Source organism: Prionailurus bengalensis, chromosome A1 (genome assembly GCF_016509475.1).
Source record: "Prionailurus bengalensis isolate Pbe53 chromosome A1, Fcat_Pben_1.1_paternal_pri, whole genome shotgun sequence".
Classification (NCBI taxonomy): Eukaryota; Metazoa; Chordata; class Mammalia; order Carnivora; family Felidae; genus Prionailurus; species Prionailurus bengalensis.
Window position 1 is genome coordinate 191,457,580 of NC_057343.1, and position 16,698 is coordinate 191,474,277.

At 45.8% G+C, this 16,698-nt stretch overlaps 2 protein-coding genes across 7 annotated transcripts in view; one reads left to right on the plus strand and one right to left on the minus strand.

The window, feature by feature from the left end:
• The window catches only part of CYFIP2 (cytoplasmic FMR1 interacting protein 2), a 129,634-nt gene that overhangs the window by 38,824 nt on the left and 74,112 nt on the right, over positions 1-16,698 (minus strand). For all 6 annotated transcript variants that reach the window (XM_043597333.1, XM_043597309.1, XM_043597327.1 and 3 more), the window contains 2 exons: positions 16,086-16,173; positions 908-1,051 (listed from right to left, as the gene is read on the minus strand). In XM_043597333.1, coding sequence (XP_043453268.1) covers positions 908-1,051; positions 16,086-16,173 — 232 coding nt within the window. The remainder of the gene's footprint in view (positions 1-907; positions 1,052-16,085; positions 16,174-16,698) is intronic.
• On the plus strand, positions 10,838-15,960 carry FNDC9 (fibronectin type III domain containing 9). Its single transcript, XM_043597346.1, has 2 exons — positions 10,838-11,324; positions 13,351-15,960. The coding sequence occupies exon 2, from the start codon at positions 13,358-13,360 to the stop codon at positions 14,069-14,071; it is 714 nt and encodes a 237-aa protein (XP_043453281.1). The 5' UTR covers positions 10,838-11,324; positions 13,351-13,357; the 3' UTR covers positions 14,072-15,960.

The following is a 16,698-nucleotide window of genomic DNA, read 5'->3' on the forward strand; positions in this document are numbered from 1 at the left end:
AGGCCTTTATGAGACAGAAAAGGGAGCTGTCTCATTAGTCCCTTGGGAATATACACTTCCAGGAGGGCAATTTCAAAGTATGGGCCTTTCCTGGGATTGAGGTGCTTATATGAGATCCAGATTAAGCGCTAAAATGTTATGGGCCAGTGAGCTGTAGAGACAGACACATTAGCTAATTTAAACACAGAAAATACATTGCACATTTATCCCTCCTATGTCCAAGGCAGACATCTTTAACCCATTATATTTTCCTCTTTGACTCTGGATTTAGCGTCACAATCTGTAACAACTTGTGGCTCTACACAGCTGTTAGCAGAGGAGCGGTGAGCAGGCAAATCCTGCTTCCTATTTCTAGCGTGGCTACTCATTACTTTAGCTACTTCTCTCTTGTCATCTCAAAATTTCAGGAAAATCTTGTTTAAGTGTTTCAGCTTTACTTCGGAGTGTCATGGGAAAGTAAATGGAGCTTTGGATGATCACACTTGAAATCGGATACAGAATTCCCTTGAGGCTAGTGCAGTGTTGCGTTTAGCAAGAAATCCCAAGGGGAAGAAGCGTGGTGATTGATTAGAGATGTGTGCCGTGAGCACAGGAGGGGAAAATGGCAGCACATGTGCCATGGAGTTTTCACGCTCAAGTTCAAAAACACTGCATAGTCGGAGAGTGTGAGCAGTAATTAGTAGGCCCTAAAGGTCAACATCCGGATTGCTGAGTTCATTTATCAAGTACAGTGAGTAAGCTCTGGGTCAGAAAGTGAGAGGGAAAGCCATGGCATCAGAAGGTACACAGAAATGTTACAGAGTGCTACGTAAGAGGAACCCAGGGATAAGGGCACAGGATTCCCCGGGGTGATTCCTACAGACAGAGCTGAAGGCGTGTACCAGGACTCATGGAGGCCCCTCCTTACCAAACTCTTGACGATCTTCAGCAGTTCCTCCATGACCACGGCGATGCCCTGGTAACCCAGGAGTCTACAGATGGTCTTGAAATGGGGGGGCCCGACGAAGTTCCTGTAGGAGCTGTAGATGTGGCTGTAGGCAATGTTGAGAGGCTGGAAAACAGAGGATGTGGCAGAGTAAGAGGCTAGGAAATAAAAGATGCTGGCATGAGTCCTGGAGAGAGATGTTTTGCTGCTGAAAGGGATGAAGACCTGACATCATCTGTGATCTCTCACTGAGGACCCCTGTGAATATGTCTGCAAGAAGATGGTCACGGAGAGACCACAGGGTGGCATGAAGGCCACTAGGTGAGCAGTGGTTCCCCAGCAGAAGTGGAGAAACGGCTTTCAGGCGAGAACCTTTTTTTACAGACGCTCCTGCCACTCACAAACCAGGAAGGACTCTGACAAACAGCCATGGGGTGGGGGTACAACAGATGGTTTTGTTTTTCTAGGGATATTTCTGGTCCTAGAAACTGGCTGGAAGAACTGTGTGGAAACTCAGTAGCATCTTCCCGTTGTTTTCTACTCTTTGTTGTCTCCATTTATAATGGAGTGGGGTCTCGGGAACAGACAATCCGGGGGTCAGGACACCTGTGTTGAATGCATGGGGATCACCTACCCTTTTTGGAACCTCAGTTTCTTCATCTACAAAATTAGAGTGTTGGATTAAATCAGTGGTTTCATAACTTTTCAAGTGGCAGTCCAAATGAAAAGTGTCACGGGGGCCAGTGTGTGAAACAGACCAACACAGAGTCGCTCTGTTTGGCTGCTGGGTGGGGGGCCCAGAGTCCTGGCCACTGACTGGCTGCCTCCGCCCTCTGGACTCCAAGAGACACCTTCACTGAATTAGTGCAATTTGTTTAAGATCTCTTTCTGTCTGGGAATGTGTGACCAAATATATATAGGGCTTCCAATTGGTCTCACTTGGTTGGTGAGACTGCAGAGTTATTGTTGACTTTGTTCTTGAAATGCCGCGACCTGTGGTACGCCTCATGCCAGGCTTTGTGAAGCCCTCCATGTGCATTCTTGATTAACCTTCACAACAAACATACAGTTCGTAGCCCCGTTTCACAGATGACGGGACTGAGGTTCAAGAGGATAAGGAGCTTGCTCAAGGTCACACGGTCCTGAGGTAACTGAGCTGTGACTCGAATCCAGATAGATCTGATTCCAAAGCCCATGTCCTTCACCTGCATATATTATCATGGACTTTGGAGGGGCTGAGTTCTATTAGAAACCATACCCAGTTTTTTAGAAAAGACATCACTTCAAAGCTTAGTTCTGAGTGTAGTCTCCTACCTGGAATTGTAAAAATCTAATACCCATGGAACATGCAATTATGTAAAGACCACATCTGATATTTTATTAGCAGAAATTCAACATTAGTTAGCTAATTAGAAATTCTACATGAATTAAATAGGAACTGTAGTGATGCTTCTGGAGGGCTGCGAGATTCTCAACTCCCTTTGGAGCCACTGAAGGAAGATTTAATTATGTTCAGCCCAGGCTCTACAGTAAGTATGTTCTTCCATAAATGAATTCCAAACTTCACACAACAAGCATCACAATTACAGTACTCTCTAATAACAAAGATACATGAAGAACACCATTAGAGTACCCACTGATAATAAGAATTCGTGAGGAATGAGAACACCCCCGCATCCAGCAGGATGACTAATACAATAGCTCGTTCGGTAAGGTAATGCCGACGTACGGTGAGGCTTGGAACGTGAGAAGGAGCAGCACTCTGCACCCAGCATGGATGTGCTGTCACAAATTCTACTGGAACCTGAGGGAGGGATATCTTTTATGTAGCTACTAGAGATTTCTAAATGTTATGAGGCAGGAATGGTTTATGTAGGGAGGGAAATATAATTGATTGGAAAGCATGATGTTCACCAAAGTCAATGATCAATAAACACTGGAAGTATTCGTATGAATGGTTGAGAGTTGAGTTTGATTCAGTCAACCACAGAACCAGGTTGGGCCATATAATTTTCTGTGTATGAAAGTAAAAACTATTTTAGTGACTGTAACAGGCCACTCTGTACAACAGGGCTGGGACAGGGTGAGGTGAGGGAGGCATTCATTCTCCTGAGTGAGTGCATCTTAGCTCTGGCCCTGTTATCAAAGTCCTATTCTGTATTCTCTTGTTTCCAGCCTAGGGATGAGGAGTATCCAGCAAACACCAAACAAACCATGGCTGACCTCTATTGAGGAGGGAGATTGATGAGAAAGGGGCAGGAGAGAATCACCCAGATGATGGAAATGCCCTACATGCTGCTTGGGTTGCTGACTACACAGATGTATACATTTGTGAAAACTCATGAAACTGTATGTACACTTATGGTCTGTGGATGTTATGGACTGAATGGTTGTATCCCCTCAAAATTCATATGAAATCCTACCTCCTGTTGTGATGGTGGGACCTTTGGGAGGTAAAGTCATGAGGGTGGAATCCTCATGAATGGGATTAATGCTCTTGTAAGAAGACAAATGAGAGAGCTTGTTTTCTTTTCTTTTCTTCCTTTCTCTCTCTCTCTTCCTCCCTTCCTCCCACCCTCTCTCTCTTCCTCTTTCTTTCTTCCTTTTCTTTCTTTCTTTCTTTTCTTTCTTTCTTTCTTTCTTTCTTTCTTTCTTTCTTTCTTTCTTTCTTTCTTTCTTTTCTTTCTTTCTTCCCTTCCCCCTCCATCCCTCCTCCTCTTCTTCCTTCCTTCCTTCCTTCCTTCCTTCCTTCCTTCCTTCCTTCCTTCTCCATCATGTGGAATACAGTGAGGAGAAGTCTATTTGCAAACCAGCAAGTGGGTCTGTGCTAGACAACTGATCTGCCAATACCATGGTCTCAGACTTCCCAGCCTCTAGGCAATAAATAAGTGTGTACACCAACCAGTCTATGGTATTGTTGTAGCAGCCTGAACTGATTAAGACTGCATCTTAACTCAATATGGTTATAACTCAATATAAATGTAAATTTAAAAAACCCACTGGGCTGATTTACTTGCCAACATTTGTTTTCAAAGATTAAAAAACAAAACCATGATTTGAATTTTCTCCTGAAAAGGGCTGCAGCTCAAGACTGCACAGGAACAAGGGACTGATGACCTGGCTGTGCTGGGGACATGTGACAGAGCTTACTGACTTCTAGAACCACCTTCTCATCTCCCCACCCACACCAGGCACTCAGGACCTCTCCTCTGAACCCGGTGAAGCTCACCTTCATCCCTTTTACAAATATCTCATGAAAGGAATTTCTGAGCAGCAGGGAGCTTTCAAATGGATATCCCTGATGGGTACAAAAGCAATAAACTATTTTTTTTTTCCCTGTCTGATTCTCTGACTTTTTCTTCCTGTTTTGTCTGATTCTAGAGGATGGAATTTTGGGGGGGGGGATGTGTGGGGGGTGGTGTGGTGACTGAATTTAAATCCTAGGTCCACAAATTTACTAGCTAGATGATTCTGAGCAAATGACTCATACTCTCTAGGCCAAGAACTCCAATAGGGTTGTTGGAAGTTTAAATGAGGCAACATATATAAGGCGCGATGCATAGTGCTTGGCACATTGGAAGCACTCACCATGATAACCACCATTAATATTGCTTTGTTTGAGAATCTGGTAGGTAAAGACTAAGAAAATACAACTTCTTGGCCAAATGTCCCCCAGCAGCCTTGGTTGCAGTCATGATTCTTGGAACGTGGAGAGGGGAGGTCACCCAACGGGGTGAGATTTTACACGACACACTGTATATCCCACATGAGGTCATAGCTGGGACTAGCCGACACACCAAACATGCAGATTTTGCTCAATATTTACAACACTATAAAAACAGGAGCTGTCCAGCAACAGACCGTGCTGGGTAGAGGCCCTCATGGCTCCAAGTGTCCTGGTGGAGGCTGCGAAACACAGTGTGGCTAGAAGGGAGCCCTGCCTGAGCCAGGGGTGGACAGGGGCACTCCTTCTGAGCTCCTAGCTGCAGTGCTGTCTTCCTAGGCATTCCTCCTTAGCATTCTCGACCCTCCCTCCCACCCAAGCACCAAGTGCCCTTAGCACTCATAGCAAGTGCAAATAAAAACATATTCAGGGAGATAGAAACTATTCAGCAGCCTCTCCAGTTCTAGGTGGAGAAGAAGAATAACTCTGGAATTGTTTCTACCACACACAGGGGTGTAAAGAATTCCCCTACAGACCCACTCAGTGCACACAAGAGGCCTCTTGTTGACCTTCCCACACCAGTCTTGGATTCTGGTCTAGACCACAAATTTAGGCCTCGGTTGATGGCCCAAGCTCAGGAAGGATCAGCATGAAATGAGCAGAATTCAAGTCCTCTTAAGTGAATAAGTGAGTCAGCTCCCCTCACTCCCCCCCACCCCCAAAATACACCACACCCATGCAGGAGGAAATACACACACACACACACACGCATGCTGCAAAGTACATGCACACACACACACCCCCGGAGGGCACCCATCTGACCTGCTGGCTCAATAGGAGGCTGGGCCCTATTGAGAAAATGTGGGAATATGGGAGCCTGGCCATTTTCTGAGGTTTAGCAAAGAAAAACAGGAAGGCAACATGACCTGAGACATTGGAAACTTGCTACATACCTCTTACACGGAACCAATCCTGCTGACTCAGGTAACTACCAGGCTGCCTGCCTTAGAAACTAATTATGTATCCTATTTAGGATGCCTCACTGGTTTAAATGCATACTGCACAAAATAGCTAACTTTATGAGATCTCAAGAAGTAAACAATCCTGATTTAGAAATTAGAACCATATTTTTAATACGTGACACAGATGTGCATTTTTTTTTTCTTGAAGGCAAGACAGTATTTTAAGGAAGACAGAAAATAAGGTGAGTTTGATCTGGCAGATGCTGGGGCCCTGTAATATTATTAATATGGGCTTTAAAAAAAAACCCTGTAAGATGTATACATAACCTAAAAGCTACCATTTTCACCATTTTTAAGTGTTGTATAAGGCGACTACCTCTCACGGACAGTAAACATGGCCAGCCACTCCAATCACTGAGGACTACTTATTTGGCAAACTGAATTTGCAAGCAATCTGCATCTCTGCTTTCTGGAATCACAATCTCTGTTTTCGGAGATCCCAAGAGGAGTTAAAACCGTTTCTAATTTTCCCGTTTTAGTTATAATTTCTCTAATGTTCCTTGAGCAATCTGAATCCCATCAGTCCAGGGACACAAACATGACTTCCTAATTCAGGTGGAGAGCTCAGCTCAACTCTCTGAAATCCCCGCAGGGCAAGGAAGACTGGGGAGATAACAGCAACACCCTCCTTGTTGAGAGCCTCCTTGAGAGCCCACAGGCTAAGATGTGTTAAAGGACTGATAGAGTCCTGAGTTAAAGGTTCAAGTCCATCGGTAGGAAGGGCTGACATTTCTGTCTCTTCCTGATGTGTAGTGAGCCGCAGGCAGGCTGGGTCTCCAGTGTCTGGCTTCTTTCCTGGGCTTCTTAGCTCAGAGGTTGAAAAAAACAAGATGGTTTTTGTAGAGGCCTCCCTCAGGAATCAGTGCTCCTCCCTTTCTTGTCTCGTGAATAAAGGCAAGAGGGAGAACAGGAATGGAACTCTCTGGCAATACCATACCAATGCTATGTACACTTAGAGATGCTAAGATTTTTGGAAAAAACCAAAGTCATCACTTTTTAAATAACCTATACCAATGTGATGACACCTAAGTGTGTAATGTTCCTCAGCTTATGAATAATTCCTTCATATATAAAATATACCCAGGTATGTTAGCTTTCTGTGGCGGCTATAACAAATTACCACAAATCTGGTAAAAAAGAGAAATAAATTATCTTAACAGTTCTGAAAGCCATAATCCAAAATCAGAATGATGGAGCTAAGATCAAGGTGTTGGCAGGGCCTCACCACCTCCAGAGGCTGGGGGAGGACCCATCCCTCGCCTCTTCCAGCTTTTGGTGCCTTCCAGCATTCCAAGGGTTGTGGCCTCCTCCGTTGTCTCTTGAGGTGTGGGCTCCTCCTCCGTTTGTGTGTAACCTCCCTCTGCCTCCCTCTTATAAGGACACTTGTGATAGCATTTCAGACCCATCCTGATACTCTAGGATAATCTTCCATCTCATGGTCCTTCATTTAATCACATCCACAAAGCCCTGTTTTCAAATACAGTGATATTTCCAGGTGGCAGGATTAGGACCTGACATCTTTGGGGGCCATGATCAGCCTCCTACACCATGTAAGGCAGGTACAATCACCCCCATTCATCAGAGGAGGAACCTAAGGGAAGTGAAATACAAGATGATATTCTACTGCGTGTACCAATTTTCAAAATAACAAAAAATTCTTCTGGACTGGTGGGTCAATAATGTTGTGTAGCTGGGGGGCGGTGCCATGCAGCCACGAGAGCGGGGGCAGCCACGGGAGTGGGGGCAGCCACGGGAGTGGGGGCAGCCACGGGAGCGGGGGCAGCCACGGGAGCGGGGGCAGCCACGGGAGTGGGGGCAGCCATGGGAGCGGGGACAGCCACAGCAAAGCCAGTAGCACTGCTGGTGGGGCCGTCAGTGGGGCTGATGCAGACTCCTCTGGGCAGGCCAGGCTGGACGCTGCCACCAATGGATGGGCCCAGCTGAGATGTCTCAGCTGGATGGAGCAATGCACTGGGTCCCACGTCTCAAGGATATGACTTAATGGAAAAAGCGTCGCAAGAGAATGATGGATTTCCTTGAGGTCAAATCATGGCTCGGACAGGGGCGTCATGCAGCTAGTGACAACCACACCAAACACAAGGTCATACCGACAATTTCTACAGACTGAAATTATTGGGAAATTACTGATATACTTTAAGGGCTGATTTGTATGACAATCTATGTCACTTGGAAGGCAGTTTTATGATAGACTCTATATAATTTACTTGACTTAGTACGTTTAAAATTTAGGCTCATATACTAATTTCAATTATTGGCCTGGCTGTTAAACATCTTTTACATTTAGTATCACCCCTCACCCTAAGTGACAGAGCTCTTGGTCAGGGGTACGTGGACTCCAGATTCCAGAGCAGGGAACCTCAGAAGAGGAAAAACACACGCTGAGTGCATCTCTCCAGATGTATTTAATGGTTTCCCTGCTTCTATGGCTACATTCAGGTGGCTGGATGTTCTCTCTGAGGTCTTTTAATTCCTCGTCTGCTCCCATCATTCTGGAATCCACTAAACTGTGAAGTCCTGTCTCTACTGCTGAAGAGAAGCTAAGCAAAGGTAAACATTCCTGTTGATTACTGTTGACTGAAGAATAAGGCAGGCACAAGAGTGGTGCATCAGGGAGGCTGGCCAGGAGCGCCGGCTCTAGGGATCCAGACCGGGAGACGGCTCGGCTCTGCCAAGCCTCACTTTGTGTTGATGGTCAAGTTAATTAACCCCTCTGAGCCTCAGCTTCCCCCTGTGTACAATGGTGATAAGAGGCCTACTTCAAAGAGTTGTCACCTGGGTAAAGTGATAAAGCACATGTAAAATGCAACAAAATGCATTTTGTTATTTCTGAGTTGTATGGATTTGGCTGTTGTCTTTGAGTCTTTCTGTATTCTTTAATTCATGTACAATACGCATACACACACACATACATATATTTAAAATAAAACTTTTTTTAGAAGGAAGGAAGGAAGGAAGGAAGGAAGGAAGGATCATGTAGGGTGCAAACCTTGTCCATATCAGCCTCTGGATGAAGAAGCTACAGTCAACTCAGGCAATGGCTCTGACCCACTGACTTTTCTTCTGAATAGTAACTACTGTTCCTAAGCCCGGCACTCACAGAGATGGGTTCATTACACTGCTCCAACACTGTAAGACAGGTATTCTTGATATTTGCATCAATAGAAGAGTTAACCAAGGTATAGAAAAATGAGGGAATCCGTCAAGGCCACAGAGGCAGGATTCAAACCCAGCCTTGGGATTTTAAGGTCTGTACCCTGAACAACGACCTTGTGCTGGGTGTCAGCCAGCTTTGGGACTGGGGATACCCTCACATCACCCCTTTGTTGCCACCTTCAGGAAGGGCACAGGGACCCCCACTCTGGCTGGTTTCCTCTAGCAGTAATTTACTAATGGTGTAAATCAATCAGGGCCGTCCTGGCCTCTCTGAAGGTGGAGAAAGAGTAAGCCTTCCTGGGATGTGATCTCCTGAGGCCAGTGCCTCCAGAAGATTTATCTCAAGCACCGAGGGCTGCGTTGGCTCCTCTGGGTGCTGCTGGTAGATGGTGATGGCCAAAGGGGCAGGACGCACCCAGGACTCAGGGTTGGGGGCATGCTTTTCACTGCTGGCTCTGCCTCTAGTCAGTCGTATGGTTTGAGGATGCCCTCCCTTCCCTTGGGATCTGTGAAACAGGAAGGCTTCTAGGCCTCACTCCCATTCTCTAAGTGTCTCAACTTCTCAAATAAGAAGCTCAGCGTTAAAAATGGCATCCAGGAGCATTAAAAATAAATTCCAATTTTCTGTGGCAAAGGCTTGAGTTCTATCTCGTCACTCCACAGGCCTCCCAAGTCTGGTATTTTTATTTCCCTCAAAATAACCTTTTCAAAAGGCACCTGCAAACTACCACGGTGGCCTTTCTGTGGAGAGGACACTTTTATGTTCTGCAGGGAGTCACCATTAGCACACATTATGGCAGAGTTTAGACAGGCCCCTGGGAAGACCTAATGCTATGGGAAAGACACAGAGCAAGTGTCTAATCAAGGGACATCCCGGGACTCCAAGGCTCACAGAGACCCTTGGCCAGGGGAGGGTCTGTGACTCACCGGGAAACTCTTCAGAACTTTTTGATTATCACTCATGTGGATCACAAGGAGACTTTCATGGGTTCACTTGGATACTTTGGCCAAGAACCAATAAGAGAAAGAAACCCTGACTTTTAAAAGCACGTAATTTGTGTAAAATAATTCAGGTCTAAATCTGCCTAAGCCGGGGCTGCTATCACAAATTTCCACAAACTTGGTAGCTTAGACAGAACTTGATTCTCTTCATATATCAGATGTGCTCTGTGCTCGCCCCCATAGAGTGCTGGCAACAAATTCTTTTGAGGTTGATGAGACCAGGAAGGGGTAGAATTGCGGAGACAGATAGTTTTGTGGGAAATGGAAGTAGAGTCAGGGTTCTTCAAAGAGAAGGAACTTTGCGGATCATCCAATCCAGGAATAGTAAAGGGTTTCCATTTCTGGTCTCAGCTCCAACTGATGGATTGGGAAGCAGCTTCTTGGGATGCCTGTGTTTCTGAGCCCAACTGGAAGAAGTGTTGTATCAGTTTCCTAAGGGCATTGTGACAAATGATCCCAAACGTGGTGCCTCAACACTGTAACATCCTACAGTTCTGGAGGCCAGGAACCTGAAATCAAGGTGCTGGCAGGGCCACGTGACCACTGAAGATTCTATCCTTGCATCTTCCAGGCCCCGGCAGTGCCTGGCACTCTCTGGTTCTGGTGACATCACTGCAACCTTGGCCTCTGTCTTCACATGGCTCCTTCCCCTTGTGCCCCTCTGTGTAAATCTCCCTCTCCTTTCTCTTATAAAGACACCAGTCATTGGATTCAGTGTTCCCCCTAAATCTAGGATGGTATCATTTCAAGATCCTCAACTAATTTAAATTTACAAAGACCCTATTTCCAAATAAGGTCACACCCTGAGGTTCTGGGTAGACTCAAATCAACCCAGTACATATGCTGTGATGGTTTAGAAAGCCTGACGTGGGTTCAGGACTGGGCAGGGGGTAGAATCCTGCTTTCTATCTGCCATCCCCATCTAGCCCAAGGCTACAGCTTTACAGATGATGCAACTGAGGCCCAGAGAATAAAAGAGTCTTGACCAGTGTCATGTATCTGGAGACTGCCACAGGAGACAAGAATAAAGAAAGAAGATGGTAGGAGGTGGGGTGGGGGTGGGAGGGCAAGGGATAAAATTGCTGTTTAAATTGTGGGATAACTGATAATTGTATTTGACCATTGTCCAAAGAGGGTCTAGATGGGGCAAAAAATGATTGCCAGCCAATTACAGAGAAAATCTGGCAGCCTTGGAACAATCAGTACCATTCTGAGGATCAGTTTGCAGGAGACTGTTTGCCTTTTTTTGGCCAAAGGAATGAGAGCTCCTCTCAGTGGGCAAAAGCCTTTCCAGACTGGTCCCTGAAAGCATCGTGCGTACAGATGCCTGCTGGTTGCCATGGTGAATGATGCTGATCTGAAGAAATGAATAATGTGAGCGTTGGGGGCGACAGTGGGATTACTCAGACAGTGGCGAGAGAGACATCAAGGAGAGCCCAGAGCAGAGGAGGGGAGAAGGCTCCATTCCTTCAGCTTTGGTCCACTCTGTCTCTGCCTCTGCAGGCTGCGTTCTAACCAGATCCACCGCGAGCATCAGGTAAGGGACATAAATGACTCTTCTTGGAAATGGAAATGGCTTCTCCTTTCACACTCTGCTTGGAGGACGGCCAGGCAATGGTAATATGAATAGCTAAAAATAGGGGGAATTTAGAAACAGAAGCAGAGAAAGAAAAACAAATAAGGGAGACTGATTTGGTCTCCCAAGCTGAGGATGCTGCTATAGTGTCTTGCCAGAAAGCTCTTAAAAATGTCTGCTGTAGAGAACTCAGTCTGCAAAGACAGCCAGCAGCAGATGTGAGGCAAACAAGAGAGAAGAGTCATGACAAAAAAACGCGATTCCCTATCACCCCTGATGGAAGGGTTTTACAAAGGCCATAGCCTCTGTATTATAAGTAATGAATTAAGCTCTTTTCATTGTGGTCAGAAGTGTGTTTATAGGGATGTGTGGGGTGGAGTGGATGGGGGAGCTTATGAGAAAGGAGACTGATGAAGGGAGCTCAAATAGTCTCCTTGGCAATGACCTTCCCGGGAGGGATCTGAGCACACCTGTTTTGTCCCTTTCATTGCCTGTTTCTGGGATGAAATTTCCAACCAAACAGAAGGGAACTATTCCCCTTCCCGAGCATTTTAGTTCACTGTCATCCTTAGGGAAGAAAAACAAGGACTGAAAAATCACTCAATGCTCTGCATCTCTCTGCCCACCTCCTCTAGGAGAGTGGGCATGAAAATAGAGGGTCGGAGGGAGGCAGGGAAGACAGAAAGCAGCTTGTGATAGAAATCAGTTTGGCTTCATAGCCAATTCAGGTTAAAATCTGGTTGACGCGTTTTTACTAGGTCATTAATATCTAAAACGAAGGTTTCTGTATTTCACGTGAGACAGAAGGGGCAGAGAATAGGGCTGGGTAAGACCTGTACATGAACATACACAGGTTGAATGAATACAGCTGTCGCTGAATCATAGATCAGGGGCAATTCAGTGGAGGGGAAACACTATGTCTCTAACAGACAGAATTTAAGAGAAACCCCCAAATCTTGAAGATGGTGTTCTCTTACCAAAGCCATAAGGCTGGGAATCTGAAGAGGGCTCATTTGATTTGTGGAAAAACAGCAACCAGGTCTGCGTACCAACACCTCATTTTGCGGTAACATCCTGTAACTAAACCCAGCAGCCTTGCATTTGGAAATCCAGCAATTACGGGGCTTTGAGTCTACTTATCAGCTGAGTGACCTCAGATTGCTCACCTATACAAAGGGGACCTAGCTCAGAGGGTGTGACATTTATTATGGCCTGTGAGCATGCAGCATGACACATACTAGATGTGACACAGCAACCACTCACTAACTGCTGGTGGTTAGTATCATCATCGATATTCACAGTACCAGAGATACTGAGCAGTAGCAATTATGCTGGTATTAGGAGCTGATTGTCTTGACCTACACAACTAATTTCCTGGGTACGTTTGCCTTTGGACAAACAAACAAAGAAATAAAACAGGAGCAGAGGCATTGGGGAGAAATCAGCTGCCAAGGAGTGATGACGCAAATCTCCTCTCTCACGGGCAACAGAGCTGGGAGGCTAAAATCGCAGTGGGCAGAATGTTCTAGATGACTGAGCTCACAGCACTTGCAGCAAAAGCAGAAGTTCCAGAAGGGATATTGTAGGTGATATAATTGTCTGACTTGGAGGTCGCAAACGTGTGGTGACTAATGTAGGGACGTTAATCGGGTTGTCTGATTTCTTTTATTGCCTCTCTTCTTATTTTAAAGGGTTGGAAACAATGTTGTACCTAAAAGATCTCAGCCAGGGCAGGATGAGGCTGGGGGGATGTGAGTGCATCTTTTTCAGGCCTGAAGGCCTCAGGCTTTGACATGAGACAGCCCTGATTTTGTTCTGTCATTTCTTAGCTATACCTTAGCTGAGTGACGTAACCTCTTGTCCTCCATTTCTTTGTAGAATAGGGACAATTATTAGTCTCCATCTTGAATGTGTAATATATGCTGGTATGATGATCATAAATACTTAAGCAAGGGGATGTCACTTTTCACTTTGATTCTGGTTCTAGAATCAGGATGAACATCGAGGTTGGGAACGTTTCTTATACAGGAGCCATCATTTCCTGGTCGTCCTCGGAGCCCTGTCTGGAGGACTATTACCATATTATGTATAGGCCCAACTGGAACAGCATCTTCTCCGGCTATCTTCGCTACAGCTTCCACCACGAGGAGAAAGTGCCTCGAACGATCAGTTCTGTGGTGCTGGAACACCTCGCCCCTTCCACTCTCTACTTCCTGTGCATCAGTTGCAAGAAGGCTGCCTTCCCTTATAGGCACTACTGCACCATGTTCCATACCCTGGATAAGAGTCCACTGGCTGCTGGGAGCTCCCTGGTGGACCCCCAAATTTCCCTTTGGGTGTTGATGGCCATTCTGCTGGCCTGCTTCACAGCCGTCTTAGCTTTTATCTGCCTCCAGTTCTGGTGTATCCGTTGCCATGAGCCTCGATGGTCTTACAGAGCCGGCCACATGGAGGAAGCCAATGGCTTGGTGAGATGGCCGGAGGAGGCCCCAGCTCTTGGTCAGAGAGAGGAAGACCTGCAGGGGCTCCCCCTGGTGGAAATGCCACGCAAGAACTCCGGAGCTGATGCAGAACCAGAAGCAGAAGCTGAAGACAACCAGGATGCAGCAGCTGACCAGGATGCCGACAATGAGGATGCCCCTGATGAGGGTGCCTTACTAGGAGGGGGTGGTGATCATCCCGCCATACTGCCTCGTTTTGGGGAGTGAGAGGTAGGGAGGAGCAGCCTGCATCATGTAGCTTAAAGCCCTCTATACAGTAGTTCTTTTGTAAAAATGCGTCTCTAGGCTGCCCATTCATCTCCCCTCAAATGTCAGTGCTCTTGTGGATCGCCTGGGTTGGATGGATGCCCCATGGCAAAGCTTCTCAAGCTGGAAAGCATACACCCTCACGGTATGTCAAAGGAGAAATATGGCGTCTCTTAGGAGCGTCCATTTAGGGGAACCCAGTTAGGAATTTAAAATGTTATTTTAATATTAAAACAAACATGAATATATTATGGTAGAGAAAGCAAAATTTGCATGGCTTAAATAAAACACAATACTCTGAGGAAACTTTCGAGTTGATGGTGGGTTCTCTGGGTTATACTTCCAGTCAGCTGAGGCAGATGTCCAGTGTCCACTGCTGTTGGGGGGATTATTTTGGAAAGGCTGAGGAGCCTTGCCCTAGAGTGTTTTCCAGCTTTCAGGCTATCACATAACACCTCGTACCCCACCTTCATTTTGTTTAAACCACAGATTATCTCTACTGTTATTAACAATATTTTTCTTCTGACTCACTTTTCAAACTTAAACTTATTTTAAAAGATAGACTTCTATGACTCCATAAATGAAAAGCCAGCACCCTCCTTCTATAAACAGAAGAGATATAAGAATAAACATAATGAAAACAACATAATATTAAGTTTGACTTAGATCCTGTTGCCTATTAAAGCCTCTGAGCTTAAGGTCTGCTCTCTTAGCTTTGATAAAAAGGGAGATTGGAGAGCAGAAGGTATTAAGACATACTAGCATCAACAGAAGTCTTTCTTCTTGTTATAATTACAAGGTTTGAAAGAGATTTGAAGTGGGAGGTGTTGTTCTTACTTTGTAATTCAGCGGTTTTCAATGACATGTCTGTGAACTACCCAAAATGCTGGCTATAATGTCCCTTGATTTGAGAAAGTTGCTTTGACCAGACTGGCCATCTTGGAGAGGACACCTGCACTGTCCCAGCATCATCCCAAGAGCCTCTAAGCCCACCCACCTGTAGGCCCAAGTGGTGGGAGCTCACTGGTTTGCCACACTTCCTGATCTAGGGGTCCCTGACCTTAGAGGAGTACCTTTTCTCATATATATTCAGTCAAGTTCTTCTTCTGAGTACATCTGTGCTTACTTTTTAAAAAACGGGGTCAAAGGTGGCCATTTCTATTCCATCATGAAGAAAAATGTTGCCTTTGCTGCTGTTGGTTGACACATTTCACCCTGTCGGTGTCATTCTCCCCTTCACACCCGCAGGGTAAGAAATGGATCTCCTACACATACCACAGTGTCGTGAGACTTTGTGAACACTTCCCCCTGTCTCTACCATGGGTGTGGAAATTCAAGAAGGGCAGAAATGACATCTGTTTTAATCTCTGATATATTCCCAGCATGCAGAATCTAGCCCAGTGTCTGGCCTATAGTGGGCGCTTAATAAATGTCTATTTAATGAATGGCAAAGGACTGAGGGTCTAGAACAGGGCACCATTTGGGAGGTCTAGTTAGGGTCAGGATGTGCATTGTGAACAAAGCAGTAAAGAGACGGGAGAAGACCTGTCTCTCAGCTCTAGCTCGAGGGATCTGGGATTTCCTTCAAACTCCACCTTCCCAATTGCTTCCTGTCTGCAAATCTCTTATCTTTATGGAACACAAAAAAATCCCAGAATTGCAGGATGATATGACAATGAATCGACTGAGAAACAGGAGATGGGGTGAAGACAAGAAGCCCCACACACCTACTTCCCTGCTCACCTCTGTGACGTGCTCCCCAAACAATTCCCGCCCAGGATCCAGCCCCCCCGGGTCTGCGTTCACCCCCGCGCTTGCTAGTTGTGCACAAATAAAGATGAATCTGCTTGTACTTGTTTCTCACTACTGCCTCTTTATCTCTACATCTTCTTACTTTTCTGATTCAGGAAACACTTTTCTGTTTGCTTTTGCTTACTAGCCCTCTTCGAAGTAGGACACAGGCAAGACTACTCACCTTGGATCCATACAGGTAATAAGGCTGGACGTTGGCGGGTTTATCTCTTTGCGGTTCTTGAGTAAAAGGAATGGCAGTTCGAACAAAACTAGCAGAAGAAAAGAGAGGGGAAGGGCGTTAACCAGGCCCAAAGAGTATTCTTCACGGGACACAGCCTCGCCAGAGCCCCTCCTGACCAGGTGCAACCACACTGTTTCTTAGGTGATTGCCTATAAAGACACAACTCTTCTGACATGCTCCCATTCATTCCCCTAGTGTCTCCTTTCTATAGATGGGAAAACTGCAGCCCAGATTCCCAGGCTAGACTCTGGGTTTATGGCTCGCTTACAAGGACATAGGCAAGAAGTGACAATTGGCTGGGCCTGAAAACGGCCTTCTCTGGGGCTCTGATCCTTCCCTATCCACCCACTTTGGCTTCTTAAGAGCAGGGTTCCACAAACTCTGTGAAGGCCCAGATAGGAAACATTCTCAGCTTTACAAGCCAGATGGTCTCTGTCACCATTACTCAACTCTGCTGGTAGTGTGAAAGCACCCATAAACAATTGTAGATGAATGAGCACGGCTGAGTTCCAGTAAAACTTTATGAATTTCAAATAATTTTCACTTGTCATCA

What these genes read in the sequence shown, in the direction of transcription:
- FNDC9 (XM_043597346.1), top strand. Translation starts at nt 13,358, where the DNA reads ATGAACATCGAGGTTGGGAACGTTTCTTATACAGGAGCCATCATTTCC.